This window comes from Homalodisca vitripennis, chromosome X (genome assembly GCF_021130785.1).
Source record: "Homalodisca vitripennis isolate AUS2020 chromosome X, UT_GWSS_2.1, whole genome shotgun sequence".
In the NCBI taxonomy this organism is placed as follows: domain Eukaryota; kingdom Metazoa; phylum Arthropoda; class Insecta; order Hemiptera; family Cicadellidae; genus Homalodisca; species Homalodisca vitripennis.
Window position 1 is genome coordinate 85,692,855 of NC_060215.1, and position 24,413 is coordinate 85,717,267.

A 24,413-nucleotide genomic window follows, 5' to 3' on the forward strand; every position below is an offset into this window, starting at 1 on the left:
AAAACCAATGATGGTAGAAAGTTTTTATTGGAACGAAATGATATTGTAGCGGCTCGTTTAAAATTTTTGAGAACCATGCAAGAGCTTAGAGAATCTGGTGATTGTAGGCCCATATATTACCTCGATGAAACATGGGTTAATGAAAACCATACTCGAAAATACATATGGCAGGATACGACTGAGTCTGGTGGACTAAAGGTTCCTCTCGGCAAAGGTAGAAAAGATTAATATTTGTCATGTCGGTTCGGCAAAAGATGGGTTTTTGCAAGAATGTAAGTGGGTTTTTCGGTCTAAGACCATCATCCAGTTCGGACTATCACGATGAAATGAACGCTGAATCGTTTAGAAAATGGTTTAAAAAAATTGCTATGCATTTTGGAAGAAGGCTCGATCATCGTTATGGATAATGCTCCATACCACTCAGTACTCGCCGAGAAAATTCCCAAATTCATCGTGGAGAAAGGATGAGATTCAAAATTGGCTGTCTCGAAAAAACATACAATACTGTATGAAAGAAACGAAACCAGAACTTATAATGAGGGTTCTCCCATATAAAAACCCAACAAAAAACTTATGAACTCGACGTATTAGCCAATGAAATGGGACATACAGTTGTCAGGCTCCCTCCTTATCACTGCCAGTACAATCCCATTGAAATGGTATGGGCTCAAGTGAAGGGAGAGGTAGCACGTAATAATAAGACATTTAAAATAACCGACGTTGAGAAAACTTGTTCATGATGCTCTGGACAAAGTGACTAAAGAAGACTGGCAATCAAGAGTTCAGCACGCAGAAGCCTTTGCAGCAAGCTGATTTTGAAAAGGAATGTATCCGCACAAGTGTTGTAGATAAAATAATTATAAACTTAGCAGACAATTCTGACACGAGTAGCAGTGAGGCAGCAGAAAGTGAAAATGAAGAAGACTCCGAGGTTTTGGCTACGATGTTGCCGCCTGAGAGCGAATAAATAATATTACAAGTGCAAAGGTAAGAATATTATTAAGTCATCATGCTTTTTAACGTATTTCATTTTTAAAATAGTAGGCCTAAAGATTATTTAGTGGAAAATTTGATTATTTCATAATTTAAAAATATAATTGTTCGATAATTTTAAAATTGATTATCTTGTTATATTGTTTTAATTATTTTTAATCAAGCAACACGTCATGCAGTGTCCAATATAAGCAACATGTATATTAATTTTGTGTGTGTTTAGTAATCGTTTAAAATCACTGAAAAAGTTGTATGGAAATAAGCAAGTACTTTACTCTGACTAACTGACGGGACGATTTGTTTGTTTTAATCGATAGTTAGTTTGTAATACAGGTAACATTAATAAAACTATACAAGTAATTTAAATATAATATAGCAAACTGCCAACGCATTTTAAAATATTGTTTTTCAATTATACTGATAAGTTTTAAATGTTCAGTGTCAGTGTTAGTTGTGACAGCGCAGCGGCTTATCAGCCACAATGCGCCAGCCGTGCCGGGCGGCAAGCGGCAGTTGTGTGGCAACGTCGCGCAGGCCAGTCCATTTCTATTGGTCGCCGCCAACTGCACTCTCTGGCGGTTCCTTGTATAGATTCATCTTTTTCATGATAAGGCCCATTTGTACTTATTTGCAAAGTTTCGCTCTGTACTGCCCGTAGATTTTTTTTGTAAATTGAGTTATTTCTGTTTTGTTTTGCAGCTTTTAAATTGACAATCTATTATCGTACATTAAAAGTGCATTAAGTATATTTAACGTATTTGGTAATTAGGCTACTACGAAAAAAAGAAATGTACCTAAAATAATCACTTTAAACCAAAATGCGAATATGTTTAATTGATACATTGGTTACATCTTATACTCATTACTAAATTAGAGAACTTTAAAAAAAAATTAATTGAAAAGAAATTCTTATAAGTGTGAAGTATGAAATGAGAGTAAAATAACTAAAAACAAACAGCGGTGTCAAGGTTATTAGTGATACCAATTTTAAAATTGATAGAGATAGTCCCTACTTACTTTAAAACAATCCCAAACTAGTCAAAACCAACTTTAAAAGTTTTTAAATTAAGTTAAAGATATAATTGTATCATAAACAGGTAATTGTTGGCGGTTTTCGCATGAACCTCACTCAGCTGGCCGATCAATCGTACGTTGCTGTCCAAAGGGTTCATGTAAGAAAACTTGAAATAACTTTACGCAATTTATGGACCGTTTGGTATTTACAAATAATACTTAATATATACGTAACATAATTTTCAATCGTGTCTTAATAATATGTATCTCCATTAAATAATTAGCTTTTGAAATAAATTGGTTTGATATGATACATCCTTAATTTAAACTTGATAATTGAAGGGATGAAGCTTTGTAAATCAACGCCTCCTGATGATTTAAACTAATTATGAAAGCATGGTTTTGACAGACTCCAGATTAAAAAGTAGCGCGGGCTACGAAGACCGCAAGAAGAGAGCGAGGACAGCGTTCACGGCGGCTCAGATCAAGCTGCTGGAGGCAGAGTTCGAGAAGAGCAAATATCTGTCAGTGAGCAAGAGATTACAGTTGTCCAAGGCCCTCATGCTGACAGAGACTCAGGTGAGTATGTATCTCCATAAAGAGATCTCTGAGTGTAGTAAAAACTATTTAAAGCATCAATCAATGATGTGTAGCTTTGAGGAATGAGGCAGATCGGTACTGTATAACTGGTATGCGCTCGTGCTTCGCTAATGTAGGGATAATCTGCACGGAATAATGGAATATGCTATATTTTTGAGCTTGTTGTAAACAATCATTTTACGGTTAGACATTACAGTAGTTATCTATTAGTTACAGAAATAATATAGCTATCATTTAAAAAATTTATTTTCAAATTAAGGTTTTAAAATTGCAGCTAAGCGGTAGCGCCTAGGCTCGGAGCTTGAATTTGGAGCAATCCCTCTACTATCTTTCAAAAGTACAACTTATTTCTTTAATTACTGGCACTTTATCTGTCTTGATAGTTATAAAAGTAATCGTTAAGAAATTACGAAATAGACCAAATATTTTACACGTACATCTATATACATAACGTTACATACAATCCTGATCTACTACACTTTCTTTGACGGACAAATAACCAGTAATTAGTTTTCATGCCAAAGTGCCAACAAAGTTTAAATGTGTTGGTTCTGTGTAGATCAGCATCCGTGTAATTTAATTTCCAGACGTAGGCTTTGATTTAAGTGCATATTATATTGGGTGCGGCAGAACCGATTGGGTTAAGGGGGTTCGGTATGCCCTATCCTTCCCATGTTAATTTGGCCAATTGTATGTACCTTTTTCTCAGAAACCTTTAAAGCTATCATCATCAAACTTTAGGACACTACTATTTAGACCTTTGTTAACATTTAGAGCGGAACAGAAGTTAAAAAAAAAGAAGTTTTTGTTTAATTTGTTGTAAATAAAAAATTTATAAATTTTTTGTAAAATAATTTATAATTATAATTTTTTTAATAAAAATTTAAAATATATTTTTATAATGTCTTCCACTCTAAATGTTAACAAAGGTCTAAATAGTAGTGTCCTAAAGTTTGATGATGATAGCTTTAAAGGTTTCTGAGAAAAAGGTACATAACATTAACATGGGAAGGATAGGGCATACCGAACCCCCTTAAGCCAATTCTCCGGCTGCGGGGGAGGGAGGAGGGTGAACCTGTTATCACAATTAGGTGACCCTTCTATCGGTGACCCAATTTTAGTACTCAAAAATCAAAATCTTTTTTATTGCAGCGACAATGTGTATTGTATGGCAAACGACAATACGGGGTTTAGGGTTAAAATTCCAGGCATTCATACACACAATACACATTCATACATACAATTTTACAATCACGCCTCTTTCATTCATCGCCAATGCAACCCACTTAGTACAGCAGAGTCAGTCTTCTAATTGGGCGGTCTCCCAGTCGAATGCCAAAAATTCACCCGCATTATAGAATGCTTGAGACACCAAGAAGCGTTTGACCTTAGGCGTTGGGGTATCTTTAATTGAATTGGGCAGTCTGTTGAGGAAATGCACACCCGCTTGCTAGGGTAGGCGTTCATAAACCACCGTTCTGTGCCTCTCAGTCCGGTAGTTTGCTCTGTCATGCGTCTCATACATGTCTCGGCCTCTATAATTAGAGCACATTTTCTCATACAAAAGAAAATTGTTTCCAAAATTTAGAGGCACGGCAGAGTCAATGACTCTCTAAATTTGATTTTGGCGATTACTCGAATTGCTTTTTTTGGAGTCTGAATGCTCTTTGAAACTGAGTGTTTGCGCAAGCTCCCCAAGGGACCACTCCGTAGACCAGATGGGGGTAAATCAAGCCGTAATACGCCGTAATCAGTACCTGACTCAACATATTTTGAACAGTATAACATCGAGGCTTTACAGTGCGGGCGTACTAAGAAACAATAAAGTGATAATGACGCTAGGAGTGGAGTGGCCTGCGCGATCACCGTGCTTTATTTAGCAGTTGTGATTTCTTCCCTTGGATCAGTGGCGTAGCGAAGGGGGGGGTCCAGGGGGTCCGGGACCCCCCCCCCGAAATGTTAAGGCATATTAAAAAAATAAAGCATGGAGCAGGGAGAAAAAAGGACAGTTATCATTACTCTTGTCTACTAACATTAAATTGATTGATTTCACTGTTTGAAGTGACCGTTGTTAAAAATATAATTGTCCTTTCGTTTAAATCATAAAGTATTAAACGATACTTTTGGGCTCGGCCTTTCGGATAGTGTAGTGTAATCACGGTATTTCTATAGGGCGCGGTCACGTGACGCCGCAAAGTAACCTGAACGTAACACGGCGAACAGTTTAAATTAGCGACCACTTCGTTCAAATTCGTCGTGGGGACGTAAAGTGACTACATAGAATTAAGTTAAGATGTTGATTTTAGGTGTCATTAAACTGTAAACGTGTGTATAATTATCGAAAAAATCACTTTCGGTTGGAAAATACATTTGAAAAACTCTACTGATTAGAAACTTCAACTAATTTGGACTTCAATGTTTGAGGTAAAACGTGGGGGTTTCGATTGAATTAGGCGACGATTTTTGTTATCATTAAACTGTACATCGTACCTATATAATTATCGAGAAAAAAAAATCACTTCCGGTCGGTAAATACCGAAGAAAAGCTCTTACAGATTCAAGTTTTGCCGATTTTGGATTTCATTGGTTGAGTGGTTGAGGTTAAAAGTGGTACTTAGGATTATGTTAGGACGGTGATTTTAGGTATGAATTCAACGCCGACTAATACATATATAATTATCGAGAAAAAAACAATTAAATTCATTTTAAAATTAGCGACTTTCTTCCTATGGAGTCCCACAGGGATCTATACTTGGACCAGTCTTGTTCCTTGTGTACATCAGCAGGCGGAACTCATCGCTCATGAGAGGGGAAAATGGTCCAGTATGTTGACGATTCAACGCTCCAATAAAACATGAATTAGAAATCATTTCCTTTTTAGAACTGAATTCATGTATTCAGTTTTTTCTACATTAAATCTGAGGACCAACAACTCCAAATCAAATGCACTAAATTTCTGTTTGCGGCAAAGAGGAGATTGAGGATCGCGCTGCTGTGATGGCGGACGATGTCCTCATAGAGGAAAACTGATTCCACCAAGTTCCTCGTAATGTACCTTAATCGAAGTCTGACTTGAGACGATCACATTGAAAGTACTGCTTCAACGGTTTCTTCAGGCTTTAATGCTCTACGGAACCTTTCAAAATTTTTGCTCCCGGGATGTACTAAAAATGGCCTACTTCGGCCCTGTACACCCCCATCTAATGTACGAGTTGAGGCTATGGGGCAGCTGTTCTAAATACAAATTTGAGCGAGTATTTAGAAGTCAAAAGAAAGCTGTCCGTATCATTTCAAAATTGAAATCCCGAAATTCATGCAGAGATGCCTTTAGGGAGCTTGGATTGCTAACTTTGCCCTGTCTCTACATCTCAATGTCGCCCTGTACTGCCGATTTAAGTGCGAGTTCGTCCGGGGCAGGGACGTATATCAATACGGGACAAGAGGCAGGGACAACCTTCGGTTACATCCGCACAGAAACAGCCGCATTTAAACGTTTGCCATCCGAGGTTGGTGTTAAGCTGATCAACAAGCTCCCTGATGAAATAAAAAAATTTGAATGAACCAACAAAAATTTTTAAAGCTCGATTGAGACACTTTTTGGTGTCGAGGGTGTTTTATTCAGTGGAAGAGTTTATGATGAGCCGCTGGGATGAAATAAGTAATTCGATATCCTCTATTTCTGGTGGTAAAATTTAGAAGATTTTAAAAAACGTATGGCTGTATGTATCAGTCTTAGGAATGAGTGTGGGACTGTGTATGAACGGGTATGAATGGGGCAATTTAAAATAGATATACATATTTCTAAATAATTTAATTTGACGATTGTATGCAATTTTTATTATTGTTGACACAAATAAAAAAGTATTATTATTACCTCCGGTCGGAATATATACGAGGAAAAGCTCTACTGATTCACATTTTGACGATTTTGGGTTTCACTGGTTGAGTCGTTGAGATAAAAGTGGTACTTATAATTATGTTAGAACATTAATTTTAGGTATCAATTGAACGCCGACTAATATCTATTTAATTATCAAAGAAAAATTGAAAAAAAATCGCTTCCGGTCAGATAATACACCGGAAAAAACTCTACTGATAAGAAGTTCCGACTACTTTGGATTTCATGACTGAGGTATTATTTCATTTTCCTTAGTATATTCGATCGGAAGTGATTATTTTTGTTTTTTTTTCTCGATAATTATATATTTATTAGTCGGCGTTGAATTAATCTCTAAATTCAATGTCCTAACATAATTATAAGTATACTTTTACCTCAACCAGTGAAATCCAAAATCGTCAAAACGAATCAGTAGAGAGCTTTTCTTTGGTATTTACCGACGGAAGTGATTTTTTTTCTCGATAATTATATAGGTAGTCGAGTACAGTTTAATGATAACAAAAATCGTCCCCTAACTCAATCGAAAATACCACGTTTACCTCAATAACCGAAGTCCGAAGTAGTTGAAGTTCTAATCATTAGAGTTTTTCAGGTGTATTTTATTTCCGACCGAAAGTGATTTTTCCGATAATTATATACTCGTCTACAGTGTAATGATACAAAAAAATCGTCATTATAATCATTCATAAATACCCCAATCAGTGAAATCCAAAGTGGCCGAACTTCTAATCAGTAGAGTTTTTTCCGGTGAATTTTTCCGACCGTTAGTTTGATCTGTACCGAGCAACGCTCGAAAATCGCCCTTCTTTTCTAAAGGGTTTTCGGCCGTCAGTGGCCCAATGTCCCGAAGGAGTATTTCATTTTCTCCACAGAATATAGTTGAGTCAATTATACGCTTGGAGTGAAGCTCTGTTTTTGTTCTTTTTATTTCTTATCCAGTGAATCCAACATCACTTTGGTGCCTTCTACTCGGCCAGAATCGAACTTCGTAAAGTTTCTGTAGCTATACAAGAAAATGTGTGGTACTAGAGTTGCTGTGAGAGTTTAATTTGCCTATTACTTCTTTCCACTTTCTATAAGGCGTAGTTCCTAAGGCTCCATATTTTTGGTATTTACCTTTTTACCAGTGAATTCATTGGCAAATAACACACAAAACGTCCCCCGGATCCCCCGGTTTCGGACCCCCCCGAACGAAAATTCTGGCTACGCTACTGCCTTGGATAGTATTCAAACACAGCCCTCGCACACGCCATACTCCGTGATACTTGTGTAGACCTGTACAAAACTTCATGTCTTCAGTAGTGTGTTTTTAGCTGTCAATTACGGCCATCTCGGGAACATTATTTTGAAACTTAGTGAACATAAAATGGTATTTACTGTTTATATCTAAAACAAACTCTATTGTCTATCTAGCTCCGCTACTTTCCTGTAACTATTTACAATGCTTAACTGCTTTTGCCACACCCTGTATATTTAAACATTGGAATCGGTAATAATTTTTAATTGGTAAAAGCGACAACCAAAGACAACAATTAAAGATTTTATCGCAACCGTCATTTAGTTCGAAGTGTCTGTGTTCTAAAGTACTAATCATGTCTAGTTTATTTTTCTCCGATGTTTTACGGGGAATGTGATCTGTAACTTTCTTTCCTATAAACTCGTGAAGAGATGGCAACGGGGTGAAATCAGTGAGAGACAGATAGTATTCAGATGGCGCTTGTATCCCACGGGGAGACTGCGAGTGCCACGGTAGGCGCCACAGCGCTAATAAATCAGTGGACCCAACCGTGGTTCCAGCACGCGACCGCAACCTGCACACACGCAGTCCTGGATCTCTAGAGGCGTGCAGCTGCATCCTGCTCCGCTTCCTGTTCGTTAACTAATTAACCAAGACCGAATGCATAACGTTTATGTACTTTACAATGAAAGTACATAACGTTACAAACCTATAGTGCAAATTATCACAGCCACGATAGTCTTTTGGATCATCCCTAGCATCTATCATGATAATAAGAAAACTAATGATATAATATTTTCTAGGTGAAGTATTTGTATCTATAGAACTGATGAGTTCCCAGTATAAATAACTCAGAAAAGTAACTGACTGTTTTAGAGAACATTTTATTGAGGAGGGTACTGATTGAAGCCCATAGTACTGCAACCTGGAATCGTTTGTACTCCCTTAACTATAATACAAGTATCCATTAAGGTGCAGAATACAGCTCATACACTAATGCTTTGAGTTCTGCCTCTATCACGTTCTAGGGCTCAGGAATAGCTTCCAATCAACTCTTGCTGACACTCGAGATGACGATTCAGCAATATTCCACTGACACTTCCATTACCTAACCTACACACCTCTGAGTCACTAAACCCTAGTCTCTTAAGTGATTTTCAGAGAGATTACTGGACTGTAAACACTCTCATCAGAAATACTGATTTTTATTTTGGGTAGGATTCAAGTCATTGCACTGTTGTTGCACCATGATTCAGTAATGAATACCCAGCTTTTATAATTATTTTTATTATTAATTTCAATGCTTCATGTGGTTCTGAAAGGATCCAATAGAGGACAGGTTCTTCAACTTAATGCATTTTGTACTTATTTCTTGGGCAAACTCAATCAATCTGCAGTAGTGGTAGTTTTGTCAGGGTCTCATGTGCAGTAAGAGGTCATAATGACATCAAATTATTGTGCAACAGAGTTAAGCTTACTTGTTTATTTCCACACTTCCACTGAACTAAGTAGTGCAATTCTTGTGGGCTCCCCTACATATACATGCTGACTGGCATGTATAGATGAGTTATTAAGCATCTCATCCATCCCAAATCCATTTAGAACTTTTTAAATGTTTTAATGAAAGAAGGTTAGACTTCTCGATTATAGGATTTGTTCAGAGAGGTTCTCCCTGAAAGAAGGTCCTTTCCTAATCCACATGACTAAGGCTTGTTCCTCATATATAGAGGTTATAAAAGTCATAATTGATTGATAACATTAGATCTGCCACTCTTTTTAATAGCATGGGTATCAAACATGTCTGCTCTTTGGGCCTTAAATATTTTGGAAAACTTCTTAGTTTAAGGCCTTAATAGTTTAGGAATGATCCCTTCCATTTCGTGTTTGTGAAAATAATTTCAGCATGTCTTCTGGCCCAGTTTTCTTCCCAGCATGACAATTGCGTGAGACACTTTATATTCATATACCTAAGTATAATTGTTCCAGGAAGAGAACGTTCAATAGCAGTTAAGTGTTTAATTTCCTTTTCTCCCACTGGATTAATGTTGCCTGTGGAGGATTTTTGTACTACTGATGTTTCTGGAAGACTATCCAGGTCTTAATAGAATTTCTTTTTTTTATGTTTGCCTGTATAGTCCACTCTTGTTGATTTAATTCTTTAGTACTAATTAAATATGGTTGGCAAACAATCCACATGTGATGAGTTATAGTTGGGAAACGATAGAACGGTGCAAGAACTACAATAAAGTGGTGTTCTTGATCTACACAATACAAATAAAGAACTTAGTTGTATCAAACATAAAGTGTTCAAAATATTTTTCAACAAATACAAGTACAAATATTTATCAAATCAACTAAGTGTAGTTATATAGTGTGTTGAAGTTAAAGCTTTTCCTTTTTAAATACAAACATACTGTATTAATATTACAAATAAGCTTAAATTTGTAGCTGCTAGGACTCCAAATTATCCAATTTTCAAGAATCAAGGATATTTTATGTTGTTCTATATATGTAGTGCACCACTGACTAAGTCCAAAGAGTTATACTAAGATAGTATAAATAGTTTAACATAGAAATAAATACTATGGTAACTACATAAAATTAAAAGGTAAAAACTAAGAAAACAGATAAAAAACTAATACTTAATTACAGTACAAGTCATTGACGTAAAATTGTATGCTATCAATATTATATGATAGCATTTCCTCAATGGAGTAGAGAGCTTTTTCTTTAAGCCTCCTTAACATAACATCTTTAAAATGGTTACAAATAGTATCCCTAGCAATAAGAGCCAGTTCAATAAAGAGTATTACCCCAGCAGATAGATATGTGTGCTAGGTTTAAGTTATCAACCAACCAAACTAGTATATATCATGCACACTTCGAATCTCACCTCCGTTATGGCCATTTTAAATAGTGAAGAACGTTTCCAGAAAATCTCCATTGAGTTCTACTGCTACAAAAGTTGGTCATTAGAATTATTTCAGTGATTAGCTTCTTGGACAGCTGCAGGTAAGTATTTCCAAAACTAACAATCATGGCAGTAATTGCGCTATACATCTAGAGGTAATACTGCATGTAGACCAAGAAGTACTGCAACAAGGATCGAACATACAAGACTATGACACTAGACATGTTTCTAAATACCATCTACCTCTCTCTACCACAGCTCATTGTATGAGAAGAAAAGTCTGAAGACTTCCCCTTGGTGAATGGCTTATAAACCATCCATTGCACTCACTTGACAAATTCTACCACTTGAAGAATACAAACGGTTTAGTTTTAAATTTCCATTTAAAATGTATTGAAGCCAAGAATGCATTATGATTCTCTAAGTTTCTATAAATAAAGAGTGTTTTGACTTTGACAATTAGGTCTCTATGACTAGTGGTATAACCATCAAACAGACTTTTCATATAGAATAATGTAGATATTCCTTGACATACATTTAGCTTTGTAGAATAAAAATACAAGAAGTATTAGTTTTCAGTTTTCTACAAAGATGGGCCTACATGGTCACTGATATTCTTATTAATAATTGTATGTAGTGCTTTCATTTGGCATAGGAAAACCTCTTTTGCTCGTATAATTCTCCCTGAGAAGAGTACCATACTGGAGGTGAGAATGAAAGAGAGCGAAATAGGCCTTAAGAACTAAACTAGAGAATGCAGAATTTAAGATTTTTTTAGCAAAGAAGTTATTGTAGTTAGTAGAGTACAGACAGAGAGACTATATGGGGTTCCTACATAAGCTTAGTGTCAAGGTCATTTCCCAATAATTTAACAGATTTTAGTAACAGCATTAGTGATTAAACTAAAAACAATGTGTTCAGACTCATCTTACAATTTTGTTTCAACTAAATCATATTTGAGTGAAATACTTTGTAACTTGTAAGTATGTGTATTTGTTATTTCCCTCTGATGGTGCCATGACAGGTACATCTACCTTGCATTTTAACAGGAAAGCTAAATATAGTCATATGAATTACAATTAGTTGTAGTTGTTAAATAACACGTTAAGAATATGAATAATATCATGGTAAGGAGATCTACTAGACACACATCACATTAGAAAAAGTATGTGATTGCCCTAGGCGCATCTTTGAAAGGTATTTTACTTTAGGTGGAACTGTTGCTATACTGAAAATTTACCTATGGCTACTTTTACCAATATCTTCTGTTTTATATAAAAAATATGTACAATTTATTTTTTGTGTCCTTTAGATCAAAATATGGTTTCAAAATAGGCGAACAAAGTGGAAAAGAAAATACACAAATGATTTGGAAATGCTTGCTCTTCAATACTGCAGTTCAATGGGAGTGCTGGCTCCTCGCCCCCTCTTCCTAGGAGACCGTCTGTGGTGAGTGCATTTTAATAACATTGACAACCCATCAGCTTTATCATGATGCTGTCAAGATCTAGTGTACCTCTTCAATTTTCCAAAAGTTAATATGCAAGTCAAAACATCATAACTGTTTAGTGTCCTTGAGATGATAACAGGATTATGACAATGACACTGTTAAGTGCTACGAAAACAGAAACAACATGTGTCAACAACTAACTATTCTTCAGCCCATTTTAGTTTTACACAGTTGGCAACACAAAGAATCGTTATCTAAATATGGAACAGTTGTTCTCATTTTTTATTATATATTGAATTTCACTGAAGATTTTTGTTTAAAAAATTAATTATTTGAAAAAATTAAACAGGTGTGGCTCATAAATTTTTTAACTATATATTAGTCTCAAAATAACTGAAATGTAATCAAAACTATCAGCACTTTTTTACTATATACTTTTACAACTATTTAAAAAACTTTATATAAGTCATGTTTTTTGGGTTTCAAAGATATTATGACTTTAATATTCATTTATGATTAAGAAATCGTATTTAAGAAATGTATTATAATGTAATAAGTTAAATGATTTAAATATGTTTTCTTAATAAAATTAAGACTTTTAATACAAAAAAACCATGCCACTTCCAGAAGCTATAACTCATGGACATACTATAAATATTTCACACTTTTATCTTCAGCTGTTTTTATTTGGGCCTGATTATAAAATTACCAAAATTACTTACTTTAAATACCTGTAATTTCACATGGAATGGTCAAACAATGTAATTGTTCAGTAATTTTTAATTATTTTATTTTGTTTTTAAACTAAAACAATGTTCATTACCTATAAAACACAATCATACTGTCATTTCAAATGTATAACTGATTTAAATAATAGACTTCTAATGGTCAGAAAATATTACTATAATTGAATCTAGGGCTAAGAATTTGTACAAGATAGTGGGAGACTGCTTCTATTTATAAATGCCTGTCAGGGAAAATTAAGTTTCAAACCGAGGAATACTAATAAAACTTACACAAACATTTTTTTAGACTGTCAAATATAACTAATATTAATGATTTATAGATGGCTATAGCAAGAACTGAAAAAGAGCGCAGATCATGATAAAAATGTAAGTTAAAACCAGTTTAAAATAAGAGTGTGAAGCACTTAGTTTTGATGAAGGAAGTGCTTCTCATATTGTCATTCATCTTCCACCACGTCAAGACGGCACAGAACACAACTCTGTAGGAACCTACTTTTGAGTGAAATTTCTATTTTGTGAAAGGTGTCCACACAGACGGTAGTTAACTGAAATCTTGTCATCTAGTCCTATGAGAGTCATCTGGCAAGTACATGATGGCATGGCAACTTACTTAGCTATTTCAGGATTATTGTTTTGTTTTTTTACATGCTGTTCAACATTCTGATTATGTTAAGATATATTTGTGATTTAATTTTTGTATACCCACCATCATTATGATTATCAACCATGTATAATGTTGTCACACAATCTTTTGCAAGGTTGCAGTGTTTTCATTGTATGTGTATATTAAATAATATATGTATAACATTAATTTACCAATTATTTTGCTTAACTGAAGATATTTTCTGAAACACTCAACCTGCTCTGCCGCCTTTGCGGTATTATATACATATTTCAAATGTATATCATTGTATACAGCATAATGTGGTAATTAATACTATATAGATTAGTTGTACAAAACAAGTATTTTACATATTTATCCATACAAATTAAAACTAACTATGTTTATTAAACACAACTGAAAAGATAAAAAAAGTAGTAGGTGAATGTTTTTTATTTGTTGGTCATTAAATACTTCCTATGAGAAAGTTACAGATAAAGATTCAAATAAGATTTTGTATATAATTGTTTAAAACTTTTTTATACAATGGCAGTTTATATCCTTTTTTATGTGATATAATAAACTGCAATGAATTGGCCTTACCCTGAGCACTAAACTCCTTTGTTTTGACACAAAAAACAAAATATATCATTACCTTTAGAAAATAAATAACAATAATAATTCTACACTGACATATTAACGATATGCGAAATGTGCACTGGTGTCGTGAAGAAAATAAAAATGTTACTTTTATTAGTATCAGTTAGTTTTATAAAATTATCATTCTAAAATTAAAATGTGTAGTCTATTATAATTAAACAGTAATACATGAATAATTGTAAACTTACTATTAGTTAAACATTGTTAAACAAAACTATTTGATTTGATTTAATATTTTATGAATACTTAATTTGGAAGCTATTTAGGGAAGGTCAAGGCTGGTGGTAGACCGTTAAAGGTGTTGACGTAGTCCCTTTACATTTTTCCACATTAAGTGATTAATTTTTGCTGGTTTTTTATTTAATTAACTCCAATGAATTTTGAATAACATGTCCTTTAATAACATAATTGATATATTATATTTATATACATTTTTTGTAGTGTATACATTGTATAAAGTCACAAATTTCGGACTGCGTCCTTGCTACAACTAACTCACCAAGTCATGTGTGGTTATGTTTATGCACATGATTATTATTGTACTTAATACATATATTTATATTCTTAGCCAAATTATTATTGTACAAAATGTATATACAAATCCTAATTATTAACATATCCGTAAAATTCACATTTGTTCAGTATTTGTATTCCTTTGTAGATTTAATTTTCATTTGCTCCATTATTAAGTACGATAATTTAATTTATGACATAGTTATGTTTTAAAAACATTATTATAGGAAAATTATTCAAATTCTCTGTTATATCTAATTTCACGGGTTTAACATATTGAGGAGAATTTAATGAAAATGTGCATTTTGTAGTTGTCAATGAAATAAATCAATACATCTGTTAAATGAGTGTATTATTTTTGTAAACTTGCTCGTCATTCTTTGTTAGATGTAAATTAGTGTAACATAAAGATTTTTTAAATAAAAACATTTTTTACCACTTAAAATTCCAAAATGAATAATTATTCAAAAATATATTACAGTCTGCGTCTAAACGAGTAATTTTGGTCCATTTAATAACAACAAAAAAACAGTATGAAAATCATAGTTAAAATTAGTGGAAGTGAGTGTAATAAGTGATTATATGAATATATGTAAAACTGAACAACTTGCTGTGGTATTCTAGCTAACACTGTGGGTTGCCTAATGCCTGGCGGTTCATCTACCCACCCACATCGTTGGCTCTGGCAGTCTACACACCAACATGTAGCTTATGGCTTGGTGGTAAAAGTGTTAATAAGCTTTCCACTTAAAATAAAAAATATTTCTTTGCTACATTCTTCCCAACTGATTTTATATTTCATCTTTCTAACAATAAAACTACAAATATATTAGAGAATATTTTCTATATAGTATGTATACAAAAGTTAAATGAATCAAAAAATCATTGCTTGTTCAATACCTGAAAATTGGCACTTTGGTTAAATTTAAAACAATCTGGAGCAAAATTTTTACGGCAAATCTTTGAATTCTCAGATGGTTCAAAATTCTGCATTTTTAAAGCAATAATCTATTTTTGTTTCAGTTGTGGATCTAGAGGAAATCTGTAAAGCAAACCAGGTGTTATAGCCTTACGGGATGATCCACAAACATGAGTCATTCAATGCTATTAATTAGAAAATTTTAACTACAATTAGCGTTATTTATACTAAAAATTTTAAATAAGTACAAAAAATCCATGTGTTACAAGACTAACAAAATCGATATCCTCTGCCTCTGTGGAATCCTTTACCTATTTTGCAAATAATCAATTGTAAGATCTGTCTACTAGAATGTTTGTAAGGGTAATTATCACAATTTTTGTAAGCAATGCATGCACAAACCATCTCTGTCCTTTTCACTGGTGGGTACCCTGCTACGGTGGCTGATGGATTCTTGCAAACCTCAGCTATCTGAAAGTACACTCCAGGGTTTGTTATACATCAATGGATGGGGCCTGCACTAATCAGTGTCAGTTGGAATTTACAGCACATAACCGGAGTGTATTATTTCTAAAATATCTTATAGAAAATGTTTAAATAGTGACAGGGCTCTTTTACACAAGACTTGAAACTACAAGTAATTTTAATTTTTGGACTTTTATAGTAACATGAAATTGTTTTTCCAGGTTTTTCAATCATCCAGACCTAAACAATGTACCTGGTAATGGGGGACCCCCACTAGTAATACCAGCACCACAGCCCTCCTCTAGGCCCCCACCATACTTCTACCCAGTGGTAGGGCTACCAGGGGGATTCCAGCCCCCAGTCCTGGGGGAGTGAGCTCTAGAAGAAATACCACAACATATTACATCAACTAGTGCGAATTAATTATAATATTTTTACACTCACATATTTTTCTAATCCAAACGGCTTTGAATTTATATAAATATTTAAGTAGAAATGTCTTAAAACAATGTTATTGTATTAATTAATAAACACTGTGTGTATGTAAAAGTTTTTTTACCTAATAAACACAATGATTTTTTTATGATATCCAAAGTTCCAAGATTATGTAACAGACAGTTAACCATAAGTATTTCAGCATTACAAAATTCAGAAATTTTAAACAAAAAGTAACTAAAACTGGGATAAATCGTTAAATTTAAAATTGTGGCCAAACTGGCAATTGGGTATAAAGATCAAACATCATTTCAGATCGAAACACACTTTTATTAAACTGATTTATTATTATAAATGTACTTATACGCATTTTCTAAAAGTAACAAAATTACTTATTCTTTAATTTTGGGGCACAGGCAGAGTCTGCTGTACATTAATATCCAATGTATATTCCATATTGCATAAATGCATTTTCTCACCTCTCTCCTCAAAAAAAAAAATTACAATTATAAATTTGTGCATTATAGATAGTGAAGTGACGTGTACACATATAATCACATTGCCCAAGCGGCCAATGAATGCTATTAATTTATCAACCTGTAACAGCTTAGTGGTGCCATTTGGTCACATAAATACTTACAATATTTGGTCTTACAATATTCATGAGTGTAGTCTTACTTCATTACCTGGACTGAAAAGGGTTAAAGCTTTGTTTTAATCTTCAAATGCTCAATAGCAGAGAAGGAAATTTTAACATTTTGATGTCGAGGCTATATAGGTATAGTTGTTACTAGTGGTCTACACCTATAGTAGCATGAAGTAACAATAGAACAATTTTTTAAATTTTTAAATTACTTAGTATTTCTTCTAGACGATTATTTAGACACTTTTCCTCATTAATTAATGGAAGAGGTAGAAATAATTAACTTTCACACTTGTAGGTATTAGCTGATATATCAGTTAATGACTGTAATAGATGATTGAGGTAACATCAGCTAGAGGTTATAGCTTTCACACACTGTTTGCATATTTAACAACCAAATCAGAGTAAGACTATATTAATGTATTTTAAATATTAAATGGTTTAAAACTATATTTGTCAGAAGTAATTTATATGAATATTAAAAAAAACTCTTAATAAGAAGTGTTCTACTGAAGAGAAATTTTGTTTTATGGGTTGGCAATACTGTTCGAAGAACCACTTGTCTGGTTAGGTCAATAATTGTGCTGTCACACACAACTACTGTGTTACGAGTCTCAAGTCAGTACCTTTATGCATTGCCTTTTGTTAGCGAGGCCTAAGAGTTTAATTTTAGCTGTGATTGGTGTGGATTGATGCATCTTCTCGCAACAGAACAAAACTAACAGTTTTTTAATTAAAAGCAAAAATGTTCAGCTAAATGTTTCATAAAAAATTATTTGCTAAAAATATACTATCACAGTATTACATAAACATGTCTGAATAAAAAAATGTTTTGTACTGGAGCTGTAGTATAAACTGGATTTATTTTACTGAATGTTTAACCATCCACACAAATGGTTGAAATAGTAGCAGTAAATTGCTAGTTAGGCATAATAAATGTCTCACTTTTATTGAGTTATAACTTTCCCAGTTGAGAAATTATTTCTTCTCATTGATATATGATAAACAAAAGTTACAGCAATTTTAAAATTATTTAGACTCAATTGCACTTCTAAATAGATGCCAAATCAGAAGCTGCCATTTCAAAGAGGCAATAGAGAACTTTGATCCTCATAGTACTCTAAAATATCCAAAAAGTAAAAAAAAAATATTTTCAATTGATTAAAAATATCCATAAAACTTCTTCAAACACTCAAAAGCAAGAAAAGAAATTTTAACACTTTAATGGTCAGGCTATATATGTATGATTGTCACTTGTGGACTACACCTACAGTAGCAACAAGTAATAATATTTTTTATTACCGACCTTGCAATTCCATTTCTTCATCTATGGACTATAACAATGGAGAGTTAAGTTCTCAATTTATAGTAAATGGAAGTATCTGTGCTCAGTTTTTAATGAATGTAGTAACATTCAAATAATCTTCAAATAATTTGGCTAATTTCATTACAGTTGACAAAAAGAAACTTGATGGTCTTGACTCTTTGACAAGCTACTAGACGGTGAATATTGAGTTATCTCTAGCTCACTTTCCTTTTATGAAGCATCTGGAATCTGATACCTGGATCTGGAGTCATGTTAACTTGAAGAGATTCAAAAAAGTCAAAAATAAAGAAGCTCAAAATGAACTTTTTACAAAGTTTAGACATCATAGACGCCAAGACTACAAATATAGTGTAATCTAAGTGATTGGAAATATGAAGTTTTAGTTCAGAAAGCAAAACCATTAGCAATATAAAATTATTTACATACACAGTGACAATACTTTGTTGATGAGGATTTAAATAAAATAGAAACAAATATAAACAAAGTATCTGAATTGATTTTATTACAAATTCTTCAACAAGAAACATAATATCTTATTCAATACTTGTTAAGTTCTGATTCTGATATCACATAAACAAGTTTGTACACTACCTTAGCTCAAAGAATCAATTTAAACCTAAGGAATAAAATTCATAAATAGGCACATGCGATGAGCAGCCTCTAGTAACATTCTTAGAGGACTCGACTTATAAATTATGTAAATAAAATAAATCCACATATCTGATATTTAACAGTGTTATTATAAAACCATAATTTTCAACAATACAATGCTACAGAATATCTAACAATATACAAAACTAGACTGAGGATATCTACAAGATATGGATTTTAATTTAAATAAATAAAATTACATTACTTTGCAATGTTTAATATGGAAACCTGAAAGAAATAGTTGGCAAAATACCATGATGTCATATTTTATTTATTTTTTTTTGTTCTCTTAGGACAAGAAGCTTATAAATTGCACTTAGTCCTGTAAGAACCTTTGCGCTGTTTCCGGAGTGATATGATATTCAGGATGGGTAACGTTATGGAGTAGGGGCCGCCTCCTATCGAGATCCATGAGGAAGAATTAGGGCACTACATCTGAAAGTCATCCTGGAAGAAGAAGGGGAGGCCAGCTCTGAACGAGCCTCTACAGTCAAAGTAGGCAGGGGGTGGCACACCCTTGTTGAGGTTAACAAGAACCTCTGAGGTAAGGGAACAAACCCCTCCAACTCCAACAGTCATCTTCCACAGTAGATTAGACCTATCGAATTGCCCATGAACCCCAGAATCTCAACATTTGCGGTTAGTGATGTGCTGCTACTGGACATCCTAAGGTGGCCCAGATTGAAGTAGCACATCGGTTTTTGCTGTGCCCAGTGGTGGGTTCAACTGGTAGGTATAAACCAGCCAGAAGTGATCCCTACTGGGTACCATGATGTCATGGTTTAATATTTAAATAGCAGGTAATGATTAAATCACTTGATCGATGTGGATAACATTTCTTCAAATGTTCATGCAAAAGTATTACCAATGAGCACCGTTCCTTAAATTTAATACAGAGTTTTTATTTATTAAATTAATGAAAGGAACAGAGAATTTAAATTAAATTTTTTAACAATAGCTTTGGAGAAGGCTTTGTTTTTTGTTTACAGGTGAATGAATGATGATGGATGATTAGGAAGTTTTACAGGATTATTAAGTATATATTTAATATCCTTGTGTAGAAAAAACCGTTTGATACGAAATATAGCAAATATCCCTAAAAATCCCTTAGAAACTTTGTTATTAAATGAGAACAATTTAAAATTCATGACTATACAGACAATATATATGTATAATCATGAAACAAAAATTCTCTGGAAGATTGTTTTTAGTAGAAACTTCAAATATATGTAGTCTTAAACTAAATTAGGTAAAGTAAGCCTTCAGAAACTACTAAAAACATATACAGTGGAGTCACGCTAATCTGAACTAATTGGGACCGAACCCAGTTCGGATTAACTGGAATGACAGAAAAACAGATTTAATCATGAGAATGGATCTATTTTGTTATGAAATTATCAAAACTTGTCTGAAACCCGTTTTCTGACTGTGTACTATATTTAATGTGACAAATGTGTTGGAATGTGAACACTAACCACAGTAAGTAAGGTATAGTACACTTTTGTACTGCACATTGGACATGTCCACGCGCTACGGACCAGACTGTACTCGCTCGCCCTCGGCACACCAAAAATACACACACTAACTCATAGAACAAATGGACATTGCGCTGTAGTCTGTAGTGGTCAGCAGTGTGAAGTCAGTGCAAACATCAATCTCACTGTTGCGATTATTTGCATAATAGAAGTGTGAGAGCTGATTGTTATGGCGAGTAAGTGAAAGCATACCACCGTTAATCTTAAAGACAAGCTAGACGCCCTTTGTGCAGTCACTCAAGAACCAATGGAGTGTGAGGAGGAAGGATGTGATGACGAGAACTTGTTTGATAAAGGAGGGTTGGTGTTACATGCAGATGGAGCAGCAGCGTTTGACCTTGCACTACAACACCTAGAGCAACAGACTACTGCTACATCTGCCGATATCATGTTTATGACACAATGGCGAAACTATACATCATCCAATAGACTCTCTTCACTGGGACAAGACAATTACTGAATTCATTTAACAATTAATATTTTACTCAACAATAATATCAGTACTGTAAGTCCCGTTTTTGTTTGATTTTACTTCTTAATTACTTACACTTAACCTATAAGTTTCAATTTGGTACAGTATTTAAACTTCATTATTTAAGAACTGTATGCAATTTGTCCTAATAAAATTCTGTACGTGTATTTAATGTAAGTTTTTTTACTGATGATGCACCCATTTTAATTTTATTAGGTAATAAGTTGCTATAACTGTGCATTATCATTAAAAATAAATATAAAACCTTCCTCCTGGATTTGTTCGGATTAACTGGATGTTAGGGACTCCACTGTATAACTCTCTAAAACTTTTTTTTGACGAAACATGGATTTTATGAGGATATTCCCAACTAAATGTAAATAAGTTAATACATATATATTTAAAATCAATACGAGGTAGAGTCAAAAAGTTCAATTCTTACTTATACATAAGCAAGCGTTTGCTGAATAGAAAATATCTCTCCCTGCGACTAGTCATAATAGTAGTAAAAAAGTCAATACAGTCCGGAATTATTTTTGTATTACTGTCTTCACCAATATTCAAGTAATTTCTGATGAAGAGCTGTATTTATTTGGCATATTTTAGATATAAGTTTTTGTTTCAAATCACATAACTGTGTTTTATGGGAAGACCGAAAAAAAAAAAACAAATTTTATCATCACATACCACATTTTTCAGAAGCCGTAATCTTTATCAACCATGTCAATCACATCCCTAAATAGTTTAATCTTACTCGTTTTCAATAGGGAAAAACACTTATGGTACCATGTGGAACAAACTCAAAGGATGTTCAAATCTTTTTGATCTTTGATTGTTGATAAAGTTCTAATCAACAAAATTATAAGTTTCTTAACTATTACTTGTTCAATCAAATTTCTGTTAGATTAGACAATATTTTCTGTTAGAACTAGAAGCCTTAAATTTGAAATAAGTTTGAAATACTAGACACAGCAACATTCAATGACATTCCAATGGTTTTGCTTAAGCCCATCAGGCACCCACGAATTGGTTAATTACAATGCACAGTTAACTGGAGTTAGGCTCTATTTTCTGTAACAACTTTGAGCCATTTATTACGTATCTGTCTGATTACAAAATACTTCTGTAATAGATCTAACACAGTATTTTCTCAGATTAAATTTCAAAAATATCTGTTCATCTCAATGAGAATACATAGATCCAGATTAAAATGTCCACTGAGTAATTTGTAAAGTTATAGGTTACTAACTGTTAATCATAAATATTCTTATTAACACTACTTGCATGGTTTGAAACTTATAATTGCAACAGATGATATTGTATAGTTAGGCTAAATTGTTTAGGTAAAATATCCACATGATTGGCGTATCACAAAAAAATGATTCCAGTAAAATCTTTGGTAGGAACTTATAGATTCTATATTTTAGGTTAAAACTCAAAACTTATTAGTTCGCAGTTTCAACAGGAGATATGCTATTGGACAGAAATTATACACATGTAATATGCCTACGAACAAGACTTTTGGCATGTATTATTAATCAATCAAAAATCTCAGTAGAAAAATAAGCTTTCCTTAAGAAAATCTTAAAACTTTTGTGAGATTTTTACAAAAATTTTTATGCAACTTGCATACTAATTTTTATCACACCATGTGCTTTTTCAGTTATAATGTTTCTGATAATGAGTTTTCTGCAAAATCCAAAGAATAAACATAGATGTTAATCAGAAACATGTTTTTCAGTAACTGTTGATGGCAGTAAAGAAAAGAATGCTAACCAAATCAGTGTTTACAATAGTAATGTTGCCAAAGGTAGGAGAGAAACAATCACTTCAGTGAACTCCTGCTTAAATATACATTATTAGTCAAAGCAAACAGTACTGTAATGGTAATATTCTATTATGGTAAAAATAGTAACATTACATATAGATTTTACCAATAAATACAAGTCAAAGGAAGCAAAATCGGTTAAACTCAGGTATTAACATGTTCAATATGAGCCCCATTCAGTTTGAGGCAACACTCGTACCGTTCTTAGGTTTTGCATAATTTTTATGAATAGGGGTTGTTCCATTCTCCTAATACACATGGTTATTTTTTCCTTGAGTTGGACCATGGTAGATGGTGAGTCATTGTGGAAAATGTTTTCTTTCAACACTCCCCAGACGTAGATGTCTGATGTTGTAAGATCGGGGGAGTGAGCTGGGTAAGGAAAGTTTGTTCTAAGGGAGATGAGACGGTTTCCGAAGGTTTGTTGGAGGAAAGCAATGTTGTTAACGGCAGTGTGACTGGTTGCGCCATCTTGCTGAAACCACTGTGAATTTAACGGCAGATTTTGTGCCCGACAAAATTTCCTGAGGTGTCTCAAAAAACAATCTAGAATGGCCCTATATTGATACTGATTTATAGTAAGAGTCTCTCTATTGTTGCCTTCAAAAAAGTATGGTCCCACTATACCCCTCCCAGGCACAGAGCACCAATTGGTTACACTCTTACTATGCTATGGCCTCTCTACAACTATGTCAGGACGTTCAAATCCAAGGAAACGTGTTGTCTGCTTGTTTAAGAAACTATTAAGGTGCACATGACATTCATATGTAAACCATACACCACTCCGAAATTGGTTCTTCTTAGCATATTGCTAACATTGAAGCCCAGTACTGAACTCTAGCTAGTTTGTTTCTACAGTTCAAAGGTTGTCCAGTTTGTATCTTGTAGGGAAAAACCACCTATGTTTTGGAACATTCTTCGCATTGATGTATTGCTAATATTCAGTTTAAGAGAAGCTCGCATTTGGCTTCTTTTCGCTGACTGTAACACTTGCTGCAACACTCTTCTGTGGTTTTCATTTGTACAGACAGTAGTTGGGCAACCTGAAAAGCCCTTTCGCTGTGTCAAAACACTACCTGTTCTTCGAAATTTTTCAACAACACTAAGAATCACAGGATTACTAGAAAGGTTTTGTGGAAATGTTCCTGAAAACGTAATGCAGTGTATGACAACCTTGGCTCACCCGCACGTCCAATTCCGTATGAGCGAAAATAATGCTCTACAATAAAAACTTTTTCTACCAAAAACTAACCTCAAGTAAGAAAGAAGTAAAGAACATGAAGCCGTGGCAACAACCGACAGTTGAATCAGCTGATCGAGAAGGCAACTACAGCTGATTCAGTTTCAGTACTGTTTTTTATGGCTAATATTGTAAGTACATATTTCATCTTGTATACACAAATTTGATGTGAATTAAATTAAAACAAGCACTTGAAGTTTGGCCCCTAAAGCTCCCCTTTACTGTAATATTGAACTAAGTAGACAACAACTTAGATGTAACATCTGATCCATATA

The 24,413-nt window shown here is 33.7% G+C and overlaps 1 protein-coding gene across 2 annotated transcripts in view; it reads left to right on the plus strand.

Annotated features, from left to right (window-relative positions):
• Positions 1 to 16,568, plus strand: part of LOC124369297 (barH-like 1 homeobox protein) — a 40,104-nt gene extending 23,536 nt beyond the window's left edge. For both annotated transcript variants that reach the window (XM_046827233.1, XM_046827232.1), the window contains exons 4-6: positions 2,417 to 2,586; positions 11,966 to 12,102; positions 16,229 to 16,568. In XM_046827233.1, the coding sequence (XP_046683189.1) occupies positions 2,417 to 2,586; positions 11,966 to 12,102; positions 16,229 to 16,382 (461 nt within the window). In that variant the 3' untranslated portion in view covers positions 16,383 to 16,568. The remainder of the gene's footprint in view (positions 1 to 2,416; positions 2,587 to 11,965; positions 12,103 to 16,228) is intronic.
• Positions 16,569 to 24,413: the final 7,845 nt, after the last annotated feature.